Source organism: Centropristis striata, chromosome 11, assembly GCF_030273125.1.
Source record: "Centropristis striata isolate RG_2023a ecotype Rhode Island chromosome 11, C.striata_1.0, whole genome shotgun sequence".
In the NCBI taxonomy this organism is placed as follows: Eukaryota; Metazoa; Chordata; class Actinopteri; order Perciformes; family Serranidae; genus Centropristis; species Centropristis striata.
Genome location: NC_081527.1, coordinates 12,440,654 through 12,459,566, shown reverse-complemented (window position 1 = coordinate 12,459,566; position 18,913 = coordinate 12,440,654). Strand labels below are relative to the sequence as shown.

The window sequence follows — 18,913 nt, the reverse complement described above, 5'->3', positions numbered from 1 at the left end:
TTTGTTCAAGCTTGAGCTTTTGGGTTGTCTTCATGGGCAGTATGGGTGGCTTCAAGATAATCTGTGCTAGAATACACAGAACATGGTTTTACTCTGTTCGTAATGAGAAACTTGAATGATTATATCCAGTAAATGTGACAGTTTTAATGCATAATTTGAAGAGGAGTGATTTCTGTTAAACATTTAAATACACAAGTGTGGTAAAGATGAACACCAGATTAAAGATTAATCGGGGAAATGGAGTCTATAATTGAAACCTGAACTGACATGATTTTATGTTTCCAAGGTTAACCTGAGAGTGTTACTTTACGTTAAAGGGTACATAAATGGTTTAAATATATTTCTGAAGAAGTGAGTCAATAAAACTGAATATTATGACGCGTCCTGCGACATGACGCGCAGCATTGACCATCACTGACGCCGCCTCAGAGCGACAGTGCGGCCCTGAGAAAGTTCCGGTGTGAAACCCAGCAGGACGAAGGTTCCTCCTCTTTCCGATCCGAAGCCAGCTACATTTTCAGTGCGGCCGCTGTGGGCCATGGATACAACCTTTAGCAGTGTCACAATCTGTTTATTAACACCAAGATAATAAAATCTAGAACTTGGTAAAAGAAACAGTGGCCATATTGGTAAGTATTCTTTTTTAATCCCAGCATATTTCGTTTTGACTGCCGACTAAACGTCTGTTTTTACAAGAAACTATAAACCGCTAGTTAACGGCTCGCTAGCTTTCTGCTAAGTAACGTTAGCTGGCTGGCTAACGTTTGTTAGCTTCAGAACGGAATGACAGAAGAGACCTGTCATCTCAAAATTCAGCTAAATGAACGTTTTAAAACATAGACACAGTTTATTAACTGTCATTTTCCATCAACTTGGGGTTTCACCATTCACTGCCAAATGTAACTAACGTTTGTAATGTTGAAAATGTTAACACAAACGAATTTGCCGGTGTTTTCCCTGGTGTGACTGTGTAGTTGAAATCCGAGAACAAAGATCTATTGTAGGCGAGCTAACTGTTCGTTAACGGTAATGGTCATTTATAATTTCACCCGACTTGTTTCCTTATTCTTAACATTATATTTATGTAGACTACTGATCCAACCGCTAAGATAAATCGGGCATTTCCATCTTTTAACGTTAGACGTTGAAGTGTAATTATTCCCATTTTGACATTGTTTGTTTACACCGTCAGACTGTTAAAATAATCGCCTAAGTCATTTTTTTTGTCAATTTTTTTTTTTTTTTGCCTAAATCATCTCCTCATGACACCGGTCACCTATGGTAAAATCGCCCTCATCCTCAGTTGATCAGATCATGTGATGTGATTTTACCCCTTTAAGATCATCACTTCTTTGACAATTTGCCACATTCATAGGCATCAGATAAGAACCCAGCAAAGAAGAGCTAGATATTGTTTAATTATCAGTTTAGTTTATCAGTGTTTTATTGTTGACACTAATATTTGTAAAACTTTACTCTAAGGTGTCTACATAAGAGTGACATGAGCGTGTCATAAACATGACATGGGATGTGTCATGAACATTAATGACACTTTGAAGTAACATTAATGCTCATCATACTTGTCATGTCATGTTTCTGACAGGCTTGTGTGACTCTTATGTAGACACCTTCAAAATAAAGTGTTACCATATCTTGCTTAAGTCACAAAGGCATGTTAAAAATTGCCTAAGTAATTTATTTCTCTTAAGTTACATAATTCACACTCAGTGTTATTACTATGCCAATAGCCATCCTTTGTTACATCCTTTTTGAGTGAAATGATCAATAAATGTCATATGTTACACTTTTGGTGAAGTTTTTGTGTTTCCTGCAAAACTTGAAAAAATGAGTAAGGCGATTATTTTAATAGGGTTACGCTATATTTATGTAGACTACTGATCCAACCGCTAAGCTAAATAGGGCATTTCCATATTTTATCGTCGGCCGTTGCAGTGTAATTATTTTCATTTTGCCATTGTTTGTTTATACGTAATATTACTGAAGCCATGTTAAGTTATGTTCATGGGATCGTTTTAGCAAATGCAGCCAGTAGTATTGACGCCCGTTTTTCTTGCACAAGCACACAAATAGGTTTAATAAATCTCCGTTTATAAATCAACTTCCATCAGTCATCACTCATAATGTAGGTGCCAGGTGACATTTAAATCTGTGATACTGGCTGTTAGTTTTATTTGTAGTTGTATTGACCCTTTAGCTGGTTATCTAAGCTGAAGTATTATGCTGGTTGGTGTATTTACATATATTAATACACATATATTGTGTATTAACACAGATTTGAGGTGCCTCCAGGTATCACACAGCCTGCCATAACTCCCTAAGACTAACAGAAGAAAGGCATAGTAAGAGTAGCCTACATATTTTTTTTTCTCTCACTACTGTTTTGGTCACACTAATCCCTTACACCACACAGAAGTATAAATGAAGGAATGTGGGTTTTCCCCTGTAGCCTTTACTTCACCTGCAGACATACAAGTATAACAAGTGAGAGATTTAACTGGAGCTTTGATCCTTAGTTGTCACTCTGACCTTACTTTATGGTTATAAGGCTCAATGTTTATAAGTCATTTTACTTCAATGTGTGTATGAGTGATTTATTTTGTTCCTCTTCTTCTTGTGGAACATTGTGTTGTACTCTGAAGACTGATCTCATAGAAAAACTGTAAAGCTATCCTCCAGTCATGAGTGTATTATCAGTCAAGAAAGGAGACTGATGCAGACAAAAGTATGTTCATACCTCGCTATCCTAATGAGACTGTGCCAATAGTATAGTAGTTAACTCTATTTGTTTTTTCATGGAATTTTTCATAATCTTCCTGCTGTACTTTGTTCATAGGTTACAGAATTGGAGTGAGGTGTGTGGACCGGTGAATGCAGAGAGTCAAGAAGGTAAAACTTTGTGACAATAAAGAGGGTATCTGGAAAAGGTACAGTAAAAGCTTCATAGTATATCTCCTTAAACTGCTTTGATACTTAGGGAAATGGATTAATAAACTATTTAACCATTTACAGTAAATTACAGTTTTCTGCACCTCTAATCATTTCTTTTTAATTTCAACATCCAGCTGTGTGACAGTGAACATGACGGCTGTGGACGGCCTTTCTGACAGCACAGAAGTGGTAGAGATGGAGGATGTCCCATCTCAGTTCTTTGTGGAGAAACACTCTTGGGAGGGTCTCCGTGACATTATTCACTGTAGCAGGAAGTACTCGGGCATGATCGCCAACAAGGCTCCCCATGACTTCCAATTTGTGCAGAAGAAGGATGATAATGGACCCCACTCCCACCGGTTGTACTACCTCGGTAAGCTGATGGATGCTTGATGATGGGGCACAAAATCCCCTGCATCAGTTTAGGATAGGTATTTGCTGTATACTACTCTTCTGTAATCCTTACACAGGATCTCAGTTGTGTTTTCTTGCTCTAGGCAGACGGTTATGATTACCACATTATATATTATATTCTCCTTTTCCACTTAGCACAAGCATTGTATTAGTTTCTTTTCTATGTGCTTTCCAGGAATGCCTTATGGAAGCAGAGAGAACTCATTACTCTACTCAGAAATCCCCAAGAAGATTCGGAAAGAGGCTCTCTTAGTGTTGTCATGGAAACAGATGCTGGATCACTTCCAGGTGAATTCCCCGTCTCTTCCCGTTTGTGTGATGCCAGTACCAACCCGCACAGCGGTATGTGTCTCACAACTGGTTGAATAATTGCGTGTCGGCATCACAGGAGCAAATGGGATTCCACGAAAATATACAGGAATCAACCACTTGGAACCAACCAGACCGGCTACCCAAAAACTTTATGTATCATGATGGCACAATTCTGAGGAGTGAGAGATAGACATGCTTGTGTGTTTGTGAGTTTGGAAAGAATGAAGCTGTGGAAGGTTGACTATTGCATGCAGTGTTAGTTATTAATAACTGCCATGACGGCTTTCCTTTTTACACAGACATTAATCAAGCTCTGTTACGGCTCTGTTACTACCTCTGCTGCCATCTCAGAGGTGGAACAACTCTGTTCCGCCAGTCCATCTTCATAACTTTTATACAGACAGCAAGGCAGAATAAAGGCTGTGTTAAAGGTGTTTTTGAGATAAATAGTCCTTGAAAGTAAGGCAGTAAACCTGAGATATGTTGAAAGATTAAGCTACTATGGTATGAAGTATGAGAGGAATGCTTGCACTGTACAACCATTGTGTGGTTATTTGATCTGGAAGGGAAGGATCAGTTGTGTGTGGTTCTAACAGATATATTTCACAGTAATAATCCTGACTATGTGAGAACACTATAACGTTTAACCCAAAAACGTTTGTTCGTCTTGAACTTTAATAAAACAGAATGCGATAATTTGCTAATTCTTTGTGACATATATTCAACTGAATACTGTACAAAGACAATATAATTTATGTTCAAACTGATAAACATCTGATTTTTGTAAATATGCAGGCTGAATCTGACGCATTCTGTTTTTATTTATATTTTGCACCCAACCTTTATGGAGTGAGGTTTAGGTATATCAAGCAAAATTGTATGAAAAAACCTTTTGTGTTTATTCTAATATTGTGCTTTTAATTTTCTGTTGGTTCTTTCAGGCTACACCACACCAGGGGGCCTACTCTCGAGAAGAGGAGTTGCTGAGAGAGCGTAAACGTCTTGGGGCATTTGGTATCACCTCATTTGACTATCATGCCCAGACAGGCCTGTTCCTCTTTCAGGCCAGCAATAGCCTCTTCTACTGTCAGGATGGAGGCAACAATGGTTTCATCGTGAGTAAACTGCAGTTAACTTTTTCACTTTGGAAATCTCAGATACTCAGGACAGATTTTATTTAGAATAAGGTAAAAGTCTGCATGTGCAAAATCCCACAGTGCAGCAGTGTGGTGTCTGTTCTGCCACTGGTACATATAAAATGACCATTTGTGTCTTAATTAAAGCTGCCAACAGGGATGAAAGAAAGGATGTTATTTGTTGTTTTTGTAATTTATTAATCTTTATTACTAGTGATGGCAGTTGGCTTTGGTGACAAATAATAGCGCTAACCCCTAGCTCTCAGAAGCACATGATGTAGTTCATCTTGTGGCTGTCACAAAGCTACTGAATATATTTTGTGGCAGTTTGTTACTGTTTGTAAAGGAATTGGTTCACAGCAGTTTGTTTGAATCCGGGGTACTGATCGTGATTGTTTTGCATCAGTACATATGACCCCTCTTACATTGTGTTTGTACCTTTTTTAGTAACTTTTTGATAATCTACTTTAAATGAGCGACAAGTCTTGTTGTGTTCGCCAGATTTTGTTTACCCATTGTAAATGATTTCTCAATGAGAAAGGGTGGATGATTCTAATGTGCCACCTCTTAATTATTACGCTGTATCTATCTAAAAACAAAAAGTCAAGAATCACTTTTTTCTTTGCTTTAGACTAAGATTGTACTTGTTGGTTTTAGCAGTATGCTCCTGTAAAGCCTGTGGAGATCAAGACCCAGTGCTCAGGGACCCGCATGGACCCCAAGATCTGCCCTGGAGACCCTGACTTCATAGCCTTCATCAACAATAATGACCTGTGGATAGCCCACATAAAGACTGGCGAGGAAAGGAGACTCACTTACTGCCACAAAGGTCAGAAGGCAACAAATGTCATGCAATTAGTAGCTTCACATCCTTAAATATCCTTGATGTGCAATTTCCCCATCATGAGACTAATAAAGGTTTATCTTATAACTTCCCATAGAGCTATACTGCCCTGCAAAGCCTAACTGTAGTAACTACATTTTTGGTTGAAATTGAGTTATAACTAAAAATGAGCTCCTTGATGTGTGTTTTATCTTGTGATCTTGATTTATTTTAATTTTAAATAATGATATAAAAAATGCAGTAACTACAAAATCCAACTCAAAACCAAAGCAGAGTGCAGTAACTTCACCTTGACTGTGATACAGTGCAGCCTTGTATTTCTTCATTGTGTTGAATAGTGAAGACAAGAATAAGTAAATAATAAGTAAAAAAGTGAGATAAAATTATATTCAGACTAAAATATAACATTACTTTATAATATCGAGTCTAAAATACACAAATCTTTGAATTTAGTTAAACACATTTAAATACACTTATAACAAAATCAATTTGAAAATCTTTATTCACTGAAAACAAAATATAAACGCTGAAAGAAGACAACAACATTGTAGTTACTGCACTCTGTGCATTACTAATAGAACCTTTTACAACAAAACCAGAGTGCAGTTACTACATTTTTTGAGGACAAAGGTCAAATAAATAGTCATGATTTTTTTGCATAACAATGACATCATCAATACATGTATAGAAATAAGTGTTGTATATCTTAGTTACCTATAACCCATATGGCTGGCCGGTTAAAAAACTGCAGTTAGGCTTTTTAGGGCAGTATACATTATAGAAAAGTTTGTTTCGATTTTGAGACTTGATTATTTAAATTTTCCCTGTATTTTCATCATCTCATATTACAATGTGGACAGAAATACCATTGAACTACCTTCTTCTATCTTATCTTTTAAGATGAAAATGCACAGTATTATATAATTTGTATGTTTAGCTCTAAACCAATAACAATAATAGATGTAATCGGTTTTTCTAAAACATTTTCCAGGTGTGGATAATGTTAAGGAGGACCCAAAGTCTGCAGGTGTAGCAACATTCGTCATCCAAGAAGAGTTTGACCGTTTCACTGGGTACTGGTGGAGCCCCTCAGCAGTGGAAGGTATTTGTTCAAACATATAGTTTTACCTCAGACTGTAAGAATAGTTATATTTGAGATGGCATGCACTATTTTCTGTCTACACATCTGCCTCAAATTAATGCCTTTTCTCCCCTTGTCAGACCCAAACGGAGGTAAAACAGTGTACCTGCTTTATGAAGAAGTGGATGAGACGGAGGTAGAGATTATTCATGTTCCATCTCCAGCACTAGAAGAGCGGAAAGCAGACGCATACAGATATCCCCGCACAGGTCAGTGAATCCCAGTGCTGCCTTTACACAAACAAATTTATTTTAGATTTCTATCATTTTCAACTTTTTTTAAAAATTCCTTTATTTACAGGTAGCAAAAATCCCCAGGCTACTCTTAAACTGGCAGAGATCAAGACAGACCATCAAGGAAGAGTGAGTCTTTCATCATCTTTCTTAGTCTTTTAGTCTTCTCCAACATGAGAATTAGGAGTTCCTAATGTGTGTTTATGGTTGTATTAACAGATTGTGAGCACACAAGATAAAGAACTGGTTCTCCCCTTCACCACCCTGTTTCCTGGGACTGAATATATCGCCAGAGTAGGATGGACGAGTGACGGCAAATAGTGAGTGTTACTTTTGACTCAATAATGCTCAGCCTGGTATTGGGACTTGTATTAAAACATGAATTGGGATACATTCGGACACTGATAATATTCTCTATCACATTTAGAAAATGGTTGTGTAAGTGGTAGGGCTGTAATGGTTTGTGTAATTATACGAAGCCTCCACAGTACTGGGGTCACGGTCTAGTGTATGCAGCTACACACATAATACACAGAATGTAGATTGATGCACATAATATACAGTCATGGAAAAAAATATTAGACCACCCTTGTTTTCTTCAATTTCTTGTTCATTTTAATTTTAAGATATATTTGATTGGACAAATATAATAATAACAACAAAAATAGCTCATAAGAGTTTAATTTAAGAGCTGATATCAAGCAATTTTCCATGGTTTTCTCAATGACGATTTTGGTTATTATCAACCATTTTTTTCCTGACTGTAGAACCAAAATTCACAAACACAAGTTTCACTTGGAAACATTAAACCGTATGAAAATAAAAATAAATTACTGCACAAATGTATTACAATACTTGTTTCAGTGTTTTTCACCTCTCTCCTACATAACACCAGCTCACCAGAAAACTGTAAAGTGGGACTTTTAGTCTTAGACAGTTATCATTTAGGTTATTGCACCCAGTGCTTGTAAAAGATTTTGGTTTGGTCTGGTTTGCACATATCTGGTTATCGGGGCATATGCAAGTGAAATACGTGTGCTTTAGAGCCGTGTAATCTTCTGTTTTAACTTCTCTTTGTTCCCCCAGTGGGTGGGCAGTGCTTCTGGACCGCAGTCAGAGAAAACTGCAGCTGGTCCTGCTGCCTCCAGCCCTCTTCATCCCCGTCACAGATGACCCAGCCCAGAGGCAGGAGAGTCTGGAGGCCGTGCCCACTAACGCACAGCCATACATAATCTATGAAGAGACCACAGATGTCTGGATTAATGTAGGTCTTTCCACGTGGTGGACTCTTTATTTACCTTAACTCTCATGTCTATCCCGTTTCTATTAAACATATTTTCATGGTTGTGAATGCTGTAAGGTTTTTCTGCTGTAATGATTCAGTAACTGACTGTTCTTCTCTTTCCACAGGTTCACGATATATTCTATCCATTTATTCAAACGACAGAAGATGAGTTTACCTTCATTTGGGTTAATGAGTCTAAAACAGGTTTCAGCCATCTGTATAAAATCACATCCCTGTTACAACCGGGCTGCTACCATTGGACAGAGGACTACCAACACATAGAGGGTGAGAGACTACGTGATGCTTCTGCAATCATTTGAAATTATTATATCAAATAATCGCAGTTTACGTCAAAGTGTTCTGTTTGTCAAGCGGCATGTTTGATTCTGTTATCTCTTTTCTGCAGGAGACTTCAAATGTGCAATCAAGGAGGAGGTTACACTGACCAGTGGAGAATGGGAAGTGCTGGCAAGGCATGGTTCCAAGGTTAGACACATCCGTCAGTACTGAATCTAGAGATTCACACCTATAAAAGATATGCAGTGTTAAGAGTCTCGAAAGTATTTGGACAGTTGCATATATTTTGTTGTGTTGACTCTATACTCCCAACTCATTGGATCATTAGATATTAAACAATGATTATTAGCTTAAGGTCCTGACTCTCAGCTTCCAATATGAAGATGCTTACGTCTACATAAGATACTTAATCTTAATCTTAAAGATTAATCACTTTTGCTAAGGATCATTTTATTTTATTTTATTCATTTATTTATTTATTTGCACAGTTAGAATTACATAAAATGACAAAGATAACATATAATGTAAAGTGCAGTGGGAGGCAGAAAACCCAGATGGGCTTATTTAAAGCCTCCACCTAAAATTTCATAGTTATTAGAAAGTAATAAACTGATCATAGAAAAAACACATGTATAACATCAACAAGTTATAATGACAATAACAAAAACAAAAACAAAAATGAACATGTTAAAAAAAGTGTATTTGTGTGTGAATTAGAATTTTAAAACAGCATTTAATTGAGCTTTTAGACATCTTTTGAAGCATTTTACAGAGATGGAGTCCTTTGCCAGATGGGAAAAGGTATTCCATAATTGCCGCTGCATTGTCCTAAAAATTGTGTTTGTGTTAAAAAAACAAAACAGTATGGGTATGGACACACAGAAACATTGTTAAAACTGATAACTGTTAAAAGACTTTAAAAGGTATAATATGTAACATTTCACTATCAAAATTTCTAAAATAGGGGGAAATATTTTTGCCAAGGTAACGTTGCATTTCATTTGGTTACCTGCCAATGGCGTCATATCCTCCTTTACCCACTCTAGTTGCTCTAACTTCTGGGCAAATACAGGAAACACCAGATGATGCGTCAGATAGTAATTCTAAATCATATAATGTCATACAAATAAATTATACTTAGTAATAACAGCATTTTCTTTTGCCACACAGTATATTTTTTTCGCACCACACAAAAATAATTGAATGTCTTGACCTCACTCCTTAATCTTTTCATTTTCCTTTCGTGTTGCTCCTTTGTTAGATCTGGGTGAATGAGGCAGCCAAGTTGGTGTACTTCCAGGGCACCAGAGACACTCCTCTGGAGCATCACCTCTACGTGGTCAGCTACGACTCACCTGGAGATGTGGTCAGGCTAACCAAGCCTGGCTTCTCTCATAGCTGCTCTGTTAGTCAGGTAAAAAGAGTTATTGGTTTTCTACTCGTCTAACTGCGTACATTTATGTTTTCCTCATCCAGCTGTTTATCCATTCATATTGCAGCTCATCCTACAAACATATTCCTCTTTATATCAACCTTTCAAAAAGCAAATGCTTTGATAAAGGATATTGTACGAATATTTCCTGCAGCATGATTTTGAAAATGTAGCAGCGTATATATTTTCACAAAACAATTATTTATTTTAGTGTCCAAGTGTGAATTTGTAAAATTTTAGTTTCTAATTTTATTTTGGTGTGAGTGCAGCAAATAGAAGAATTGAAGTCGACCAGAGAAAGCATTTTAGTTGCTAAAGAATAATGAAAGTTAAAGCACGTTTGAAACCTGAGGAAAGCTGTCAAAGCCAGGGATTGTTTGGATTCTGTGTAGTTTAATGGGATAAATGTTCTCTGGCTGTCAGCAGTATTTTACACTGACAGAAACTTGAGCTTTTTAGCTCAGATCCTTGTAGTATGTGGTGCAGCATTGTAATTGCATCCTCTCCTCTTCCTTCCTTGTCCTTCTAAGTTCTATTCGGTACATGATTCTTTGCATTTATTTTTTACACCTCTCTCCCTTCTCTCTCATTTTGCAGAACTTTGACTTTTTTGTCAGCCACTACAGTAACGTGAGTACACCTCCGTGTGTCCACGTCTATAAACTGACCAGCTCAGAAGGCGACCCACTACACATGGTACCAGAGTTCTGGGCCAGCATGATGGAATCACCAGGTAAACAGGATGTGACGTAACCAGTTGCTATACATTGTATTCCTAACTGGGTCAATATTAGAGAAGCAATAATTGATTATTCTTTGGTTGGAAGCAGCCAGGCACCTAACTAAAACGCAGTGATTGTTACAGATTTAAGACTAAAAATATTTGACACATTTAAGAGCTCCTTAAGCGTCCTGAGTGTCAAATTTATCTTTAGGTTTTATACTTTCAGATGGTGTACCCCACATCTACAGTCATGGAAAAATGATTAGACCATTGTTTTCTTCAATTTCTTGTTCATGTTAATGCCTGCTACAACTAAAGGTACATTTGTTTGGACAAAATTAATGATAACAACAAAAATAGCTCATAAGAGTTTAATTTAAGAGCTGATATCTAGCCATTCTCCATGGTTCTTGATAATGATTTTGGCTATTATCATAAACAGACATTAAAATGAACAAGAAATTGAAGTGGTCTAATATTTTTTCCATGACTGTATGTGGCCCCTAGTGTTAATCAGTTGTCTCCTTTAAAAACTCCCCCCACCCCCCTCATTATGCAGAGTTCGTATTCACATAATTGGGCTCGGTACATTTTTTCTTAGAGCACAGTATGACCAAGTTTGAAGGTTGCCCAACTATCTGTGGTTGTATTTTTGGAACAATCAATAGAGCCGAGTCTGTGGGGGAAAGTTGAGGTCTGGTTTTGATTAGATCAAGGACGGTCAGTTCGATCCACAGTGGCATTCTCCAGACAATTCTGACGACAATCAGATAATGTGCTGCTCAAACACTTTCGTCATCATGAGCAATTTGTGTCAAAGTTGATTGTCGTTTATGACTCATTAAAAGTACCAGGAGCCAGAAGCAATCCTTTACTGTCTGGTTTACGGCTGTTTGTGCCTGGGTAGAAGTGTAGGGGTCAGAGTAACTGCCACCTGAACACTGGAGTTTCTCCACCGTCACTGATCATGATGGTTCTATTATTATCACCTCATTCTCTGAACCCCGGCTCCTGTCACATGTTACTGACTTTGGCCTCGTTTTTCACCTCAATATATACTCCTGCACCTCTATGGAAACAGCACAAGCTTGGCGAGAAGTAGAAAAAGCTCAAAAATGTCTTGGGTCAAGTGACCACACCTAATGACCACATGTGTTGATATGTCTTCTAGGTTGCCCAGGAGACTACAATCCACCTGAGATATTTGACTTCCCAGGACGGTCAGGCTTCCAGCTTTATGGAATGGTTTACAAGCCTCACAACCTGCAGCCTGGCAGGAAACACCCAACTGTTCTCTTCGTGTATGGAGGCCCACAGGTTTGCGGATATATATAGTTGAATCTGTCTCAGATAGTTATCCTATTTTTTATTTTCACAAAATATTGCTTTTAACCCTTATCATTGTGTAAAAAATAAAAACATTTACAACAACATTTTGCGTGTGTATTCAGGTGCAGTTGGTGAACAACTCCTTCAAGGGGATGAAGTACCTCCGTCTAAACACGCTAGCCTCTCTGGGCTATGCTGTGGTCGTCATTGATGGGAGGGGCTCCTGCCAGAGGGGCCTTGAATTTGAAGGAGCACTGAAAAACAAAATGGTAAAGTAAGACTCAGATAAATTCAGCTGGACAATTTGACTTTAATTTAACGTCACTGAATGTCGTAACAACATGCACAACTACCAGGTTAAATAACACTCTGATTTGCCTTGGTGTCTTCAGGGTCAGGTGGAGATTGAAGACCAGGTGGAGGGGCTGCAGTATGTGGCGGAGAAGTTTAACTTTGTGGACCTGAGCCGTGTCGCCATTCATGGCTGGTCCTACGGCGGTTTCCTCTCTCTCATGGGGCTCATCCAGCGACCCAACGTCTTCAAGGTTAGAAGGCCTTTTCCTCCTTTTTTTTGTATTGTAAAACCATACGTCACTCTCTATTTGGGAGCATTCTTTGCTGACTCTTTTGGTACAACCTTACTAAAGTATCTACGGTAGTATTTTTTGTATCTTGTACAGAATTATTGCTTAGTATGATGTCTCCAAGCTGAACTTGTGATGTAGTTGCCACTTGCATCCACATGGTGTCTGTGTTGTACAGTGTATTGGTCAGTAAGAATATATGCATACATCCATGCTAAAATGGATTGAAAGTAACATTTGTATACAATTTTTTCCCCCCAAAATGTATATCAAACTGAGCCCTTACACCAGCATACACTGAAAATAGCCTATAGAGTTAGTTACAGAATAAATCTAAGCCACTGCTTTCGTCCTGTGTCATATTTTTAAGTGGCTCTAAATGCATAATGATGCTTTTTCACAATAGGATACTATTTTTATTGTTTATTATTGTGCATTCTTTTTAATCTGGCGACACTGTGCTTTCCTGCCAGTTGGCTATTGCAGGTGCCCCGGTGACTGTGTGGATGGCGTACGACACAGGCTACACAGAGCGCTACATGGATGTGCCTGAGAACAACCAGCAGGGCTATGAGGAAGGATCTGTGGCACTGCACGTGGACAAGCTGCCCAGCGAGTTAGTACACACACTTGTTTTGCGTTTAGTGCTTTAAACTTATATATAATATACCAGATATTTTTGCAACCAATTTAACTATATGCATGTTTCATGTAATTGCATAGATATTTGTACTTGTTTCATCATGACTGCAGGGTACTTACTATTTCCTGACAATTCAGCCTCCATATTCTTCGACACATGATTGACAATTTGGACATTTTGTTTTTCTCGTGGGGAAGGCAGTCTTTCAGCAAATATTTGTGCATCATTCCCATCGTTGACCTAAAACGTGACTTATGAACTTTAAACCTTTTGCAATGCTTTAGTCCATGCCTGTTTGGCTGTACGGCACTTTCAAGTATGCACACGTTGGTGCCTTCCATTGCTGCTTGAACATGAAAAACAAGAACACCTCTTCCCTCTTTTTATAACAGCAGTTATTAAAATGTGAAGAGGTGAAATTAAGATATGAAGTGGCAGGCTAACTGGCTGTAAGCCTCAGTTTTTAAGACTGAGGAAACCCTGAGGGCCTAACAAACAGCATGTTGGAGCACTGCTCTTGAAATCAAACTTGAGTCTCTGAAGCCTTGCAGCTGCAGCATTTCATCTTTCTATACATTTCTTTAAATCTGTGAAGGCTTTTCCTGTTTTAAATCATGAAGGAATGGGGTCTTACTACCGGGCAACATGTGTTTTTAATGTCTTACTATTGTATGGAAGCCTATCATATTATAACCATGTAATCCTTGTCATTCCAGGCCCAACCGTTTGCTGATTCTCCATGGATTTCTAGATGAGAATGTGCACTTTTTCCACACCAATTTTCTCGTGTCACAGATAATCCGTGCAGGGAAGCCCTACCAGCTTCAGGTTAGTATCATAAGTCTTATACAGCCCACTTAAACATATTTCTGGCCATATAGAATCTCCCCATACTAGGTTCACATAATTCATAAACCATTTCATTGTACTTTAAGCTGAAACAAAAAATGCACAAAACAAACGGCCTTTTTGTCGGTGGCTAAAACACATTTTAAAGTAAGCTAAAAATGCTTGTGTACATTACCTGAGGCCACTTATTCAGGTTCTCCTTTCATTCCTCAATCTTAGAAAGCAGAAGTACGATCACATTATCCTGTCTGAAGAGCAACGGGTGGTATTTCCACCATTTCCCACATGTTTTATTTCCCAGTGGCTCTATAAAAAAGAGTATTAACGTACCATTACGTTACCATATAAAATTCCAGTTCAGGGCAGGGGATGCACTGGATGACTCACTGAATAATTAAGTCACAGGACACAGTGGGGGCATTTTTCACAATAAAAGCCCTAAACTATACAGTGCCTAAGTGTTGACAAGAGGGAACTCATTTGGTCACACTCCCAGGGTGTAAAGTCCTTTACACTTGTTGTAAGCAGATTTTACGGCCTCATTGATACATGTAGTACACATCAGTCTGTAATTTGGTTGTCCTTTTTAAATTTTCCAGGTATACCCCAACGAGCGGCACAGTATTCGCTGCCCTGAGTCTGGAGAGCACTACGAGATAATGCTGCTGCACTTTCTACAACAATACCTCTGAAATGAGACAACAGGGGAGGAGTGAAGTCTAGTTTCCCCTCTGTCCTCCTTGACCCCTCCAGCTCACCGCCCATCTTTACTCTCCCTGACCTCTCGTCCCCAACCCTCATCTCAACTGTTCACCCTGTCATCGAGAGACTGTCAGACACTGCATCCACAAGCCACTCTCTCCTATGAACTAGTCACCTAATGTCTCCACTATACTTCCCTCTTTTGCTCTCGGTCTCTGGTTCTGTTATTGCTCGCTCTGTCTCCTCCATGCCCTCCCCCTGTGTACAGTCTGGGCTATGGTTTACGAGCACAGAGATTTGTTTATCTCACCCTGAAAGCTGAACAAAGACAAGGACATATGGAGAAATATTCGCAGGCTGTGTCACATTGACTCATGGCTCACCCACGTCCTCATCTCTGCAACCATGATGGGTTTTTGCCAAATGTTTTTGTGTTGTTTCCCCCCTGCTCCACCTGTTTTATTCACTTGAGTCAGTGGTAGGAACGGGGTTACAGTTCACAGATATGAAATGGAATCTCAACTCTTTTTTGCAGACATGAGCTCACACACTATACATATGTAAAATATAGTTGTCTCATACACAAGCACACTCACAAAGATTTGCAATATCAATACATACTGTGAGTCTGTACCTTGCAGTTTGTGTAATGATAAAGAAAGGAAGAAAACCAAGACTCTTCCTCTGTCCACTTGTTTTAAGTGTGTTGTTTAAAATAAAATATTTTATGACTTTTTATTCTTTCTTTTTTTAAATGAGTGCTGACAGAAGCTGCTCATTGATATTTTTGAGCCATTCTCTCCCCTCACATTACATTGCTCAAGATGTCTGCTTGCCTTCTTAACACATAATTTATATTTGCCAAAGTACCTCTTGACTCTTGATCATGCTGGTATTTCCTTTTTTTACTGCAATAAAGACAACAGGAGGGTGAGCACTGGAGTCTTACAACAGCTTTGTACCACCGGAATACAATTTGTACATGATAATGAATAAATGTATGAATTAATCACATGCTCGCTTCCACTGTAGTCTTCTTATTCAAGCAGAAACAAGTTATGCATGTTGTGTATTTGTAACATGTGCTGTGATGTAACCAGGCTTGTGCACTGATTTTATATTGATATTCAACTGGCCTCCTGTCCTATTCGCACCAGAAACACCTGACTAAAGCTCCATCACTGCTGCATCAAGGGGCTTTCAAGCACTCCACACCTTGCACCAATGAAGCAGCAGCTGCTTGTCGACCCTTCACCCTCTCCCCTTTGTGAAAAGCACGGTTGCCATGGTAACCCATTTAATAATGAGGCGCTCCTCCTAGGTGAGTGATGCCTCACCCTGATCTGATAACGCCACAGAGGTCGGATAATGGGAAGCTGCTGCCCTTACTTTACAATCACAACCTGAGTAAGAAGGCCTGTTGCTCAGCCACAGAATGAAGAGGCTTCAAGCAGGTGATGTGAGGACGTATTATTGTGAAACTTACAGGAATTATACGACAATATTGTCACACTGTTAAAATAATCGCCTACGTCATTTTTTGTCAAAATTGTTCGTTTTTTTTCCTAAATCATCTCATGACGCCGGCCACCTATGGTAAAATCACCTACATCCTCAGTTGATCAGATCATGTGATTTTACCCCTTTAACATCATCACTTCTTTGACAATTTGCCACATTCATAGGCATCAGATAAGAACCCAGCAAAGAAGAGCTAGAGGGAGAACGTTTAGTTATCAGTTTAGTTTATCAGTGTTTTATCGTTGACACAAATACTGGTAACACTTTACTCTAAGGTGTCTACATAAGAGTGACATGAGCGTGTCATAAACATGACATGGGATGTGTCATGAACATTAATGACACTTTGAAGTAACATTAATGCTCATCATACTTGTCATGTCATGTTTCTGACAGGCTTGTGTGACTCTTATGTAGACACCTTCAAAATAAAGTATTACCATATCTTGCTTAAGCTTAAACTTGAAGAAATTATTTTAACAGGGTGACGATATGCTAATTTGTAACTGCAGGAAGCCAGTTAGCTTAGTATAGCATAAATGTATCACCCTCCAACAGGTTAAAAGTACACACACCAGCTGCTGTAAAGCTCATTAATTTACACCTTATAACTTAATTGGGTGATGGGTTTTTTGTAGCTACTGGACATGGCAGTACATTCTTCTTTGAATCTCTTGCTAGGCAACTGTTCCCAGCCACGAAACATTATCAAAACATTACCAAAATAAAACCACAACTTCTCGATTTTACACTTCCGTGCTTTTGGTTTTAGTTTTAGAGGTGCTGGTGGGTTACTTTTGGACAGTCTAGTCTTTAAGCAAAGCTAAGCTGACCGGCTTGATAGTTAACAGAGTATCTTCTCATCAAATGTCAATTGAATTCTCTCAGCAAGAACGTTGTCAAATAAGCCCTTTGTAAACTGGAACTGGAAAACAGCAGTCTTCACCCAGTCCAACAATAAATATCTGGCCAGCAGCACCTGTAAAGCTCACTGATTAACACCTTAACATTAATAATTAATGACAATCCGCCAATTCGTTACTGCAGGAAGCCAGTTAGCTTAGTGCAACATGTTGTATCACACTACAACAGGTTAAAAGTACCCATACCAGCTGCTGTTAAACTCACCAAGTTACACCTTATAACTTAATTCGTCTTCTCCATACAAAAACTACCATTTGGTTATGGGGGTTGGTAGCTACTGGAATAATGTTACATCTGGCAGGAAGCTGTGACTTCTTTGAATCTCTTGCTTCAACATTACCAAAAAATAAAGCCACATCTTTTCCTTTTTTAAACTTCCTTACCTTCCTTACGGCTTCAGAGATGCTGGTAGGTATATCTTTATATTTGTTTTTTTCTAGTCTAGCTGTTCCCCTGCTTAAAGCAAAGCTTAGCATCTTAATGCTAACTCTCAGTAAGAAAGCATTTCACAAATTGTCAAACAAGCCTTTTGTAAAGTTGGAAAATGTAGGATACTTGTTCTGTAAACAGGAGAGAACAAACTGGAACTAATAACAGCAGCCTTGACTCAGTCCAACAATAAAAACAGCACCTGTAAAGCCCACAAATTAGCACAATAAATTGACTATTTTTGGTCAACAAGTTATTTGTGTGCTTTAAAGGTGCTAGTAGGTGTTGGACAGAGCAAGGCTCGCTGCTTTCCATCGTTTCGAGTCTTGGTTAAGCTACCTTGCTGCTGGCTGTAAATTCATATTGAACTGAAAAAATATTCTCATCTAATGTTAACTCTCTGAAAGAAAAAGAATGAGTGTATTACCCTGATTGTCACTACTCCTTTAAGAGAGCTTTATAAAATGTGGAAAATATGTGCTCTGTGTTCATGAGAAAAGAACCTTTTTATGGAACTAATGTTACTGGTGGTGACCATGATTTTTATAGCCAGAGAGCAATTGTGTTGAGTAAGCAAACTGCTATGCCCATATTATTATCTGCAGTGCTGTCCCAGTGTTTTTAAATGGCCTGTTCTGTGGCAGCCAGACATTGACTATCACCGGCTACACTGATACCCTGAAGCAAGAGGTTAGTTCAGAGCACACTCCATCACATCTGTTACAGAGGTTGATCCTGAGCTGAGCCCGTTGTCAGTGCTCGAAGGATCAGTAGGGATGAAGCACCTTAAGAGTAAGCCCGACAACATAGAAGAAAGTGGTACAGTGAAAGATCTAAGCTGACACCTTGAAGCTCTTGAAGTTTGCTTCCACGTAATATAACTAAGCTGCTAAAAAGATATAAGAGATCTGCCACGTGTGGCTCAATGAAGTGGGCTCGTTCTACTGTATGGGTCTGGGCCTGCATGTTGTTTCCAAAGCCTATCCAGACAGGCCTAGTTAAATGTAAAAAAAAAAAAGAAAAAAAGACTTGTTCAGTTGCACCAAGAGGATTATTTTATAAATCTTGAATTTATGGAACAAATGAAAATCAAATATAAATCTTAAATGAAAAAGAACATGTGAATAATGACCAATTTGAAATATGCTTTTGTTTAAACCGCAAA

General features: G+C 38.5%; 1 protein-coding gene across 4 annotated transcripts; it reads left to right on the top strand.

Annotated features, from left to right (window-relative positions):
* Positions 1 to 475: 475 nt before the first annotated feature.
* LOC131980763 (dipeptidyl peptidase 9-like) lies at positions 476 to 15,888 on the top strand. 4 transcript variants are annotated; one of them, XM_059345063.1, is made up of 21 exons: positions 478 to 629; positions 2,855 to 2,945; positions 3,084 to 3,322; positions 3,539 to 3,651; positions 4,617 to 4,790; positions 5,472 to 5,640; positions 6,647 to 6,757; positions 6,877 to 7,005; positions 7,097 to 7,158; positions 7,249 to 7,349; positions 8,116 to 8,293; positions 8,440 to 8,599; positions 8,721 to 8,800; positions 9,873 to 10,025; positions 10,641 to 10,776; positions 11,939 to 12,084; positions 12,219 to 12,365; positions 12,489 to 12,641; positions 13,154 to 13,296; positions 14,040 to 14,151; positions 14,772 to 15,888. In XM_059345063.1, the coding sequence occupies exons 2-21, from the start codon at positions 2,890 to 2,892 to the stop codon at positions 14,862 to 14,864; spliced, it is 2,655 nt and encodes an 884-aa protein (XP_059201046.1). In that variant the 5' UTR covers positions 478 to 629; positions 2,855 to 2,889; the 3' UTR covers positions 14,865 to 15,888. The 4 variants fall into 4 exon arrangements, with proteins under 4 accessions (XP_059201048.1, XP_059201046.1, XP_059201045.1 ...); XM_059345062.1 differs by having other exon boundaries at positions 5,469 to 5,640; XM_059345064.1 differs by having other exon boundaries at positions 524 to 629; positions 2,855 to 2,907; positions 5,469 to 5,640.
* The last annotated feature ends 3,025 nt before the right edge of the window (positions 15,889 to 18,913 follow it).

Bases quoted from the DNA above. Each gene is read 5' to 3' on its own strand.
- LOC131980763 (XM_059345062.1), top strand. From the start codon at position 2,890: ATGCAGAGAGTCAAGAAGGTAAAACTTTGTGACAATAAAGAGGGTATC. The intron at 7,006-7,096 runs GTCAGTGAATCC...CTTTATTTACAG, and splicing joins ATACAGATATCCCCGCACAG to GTAGCAAAAATCCCCAGGCT. The intron at 12,085-12,218 runs GTTTGCGGATAT...GTGTGTATTCAG, and splicing joins TCGTGTATGGAGGCCCACAG to GTGCAGTTGGTGAACAACTC.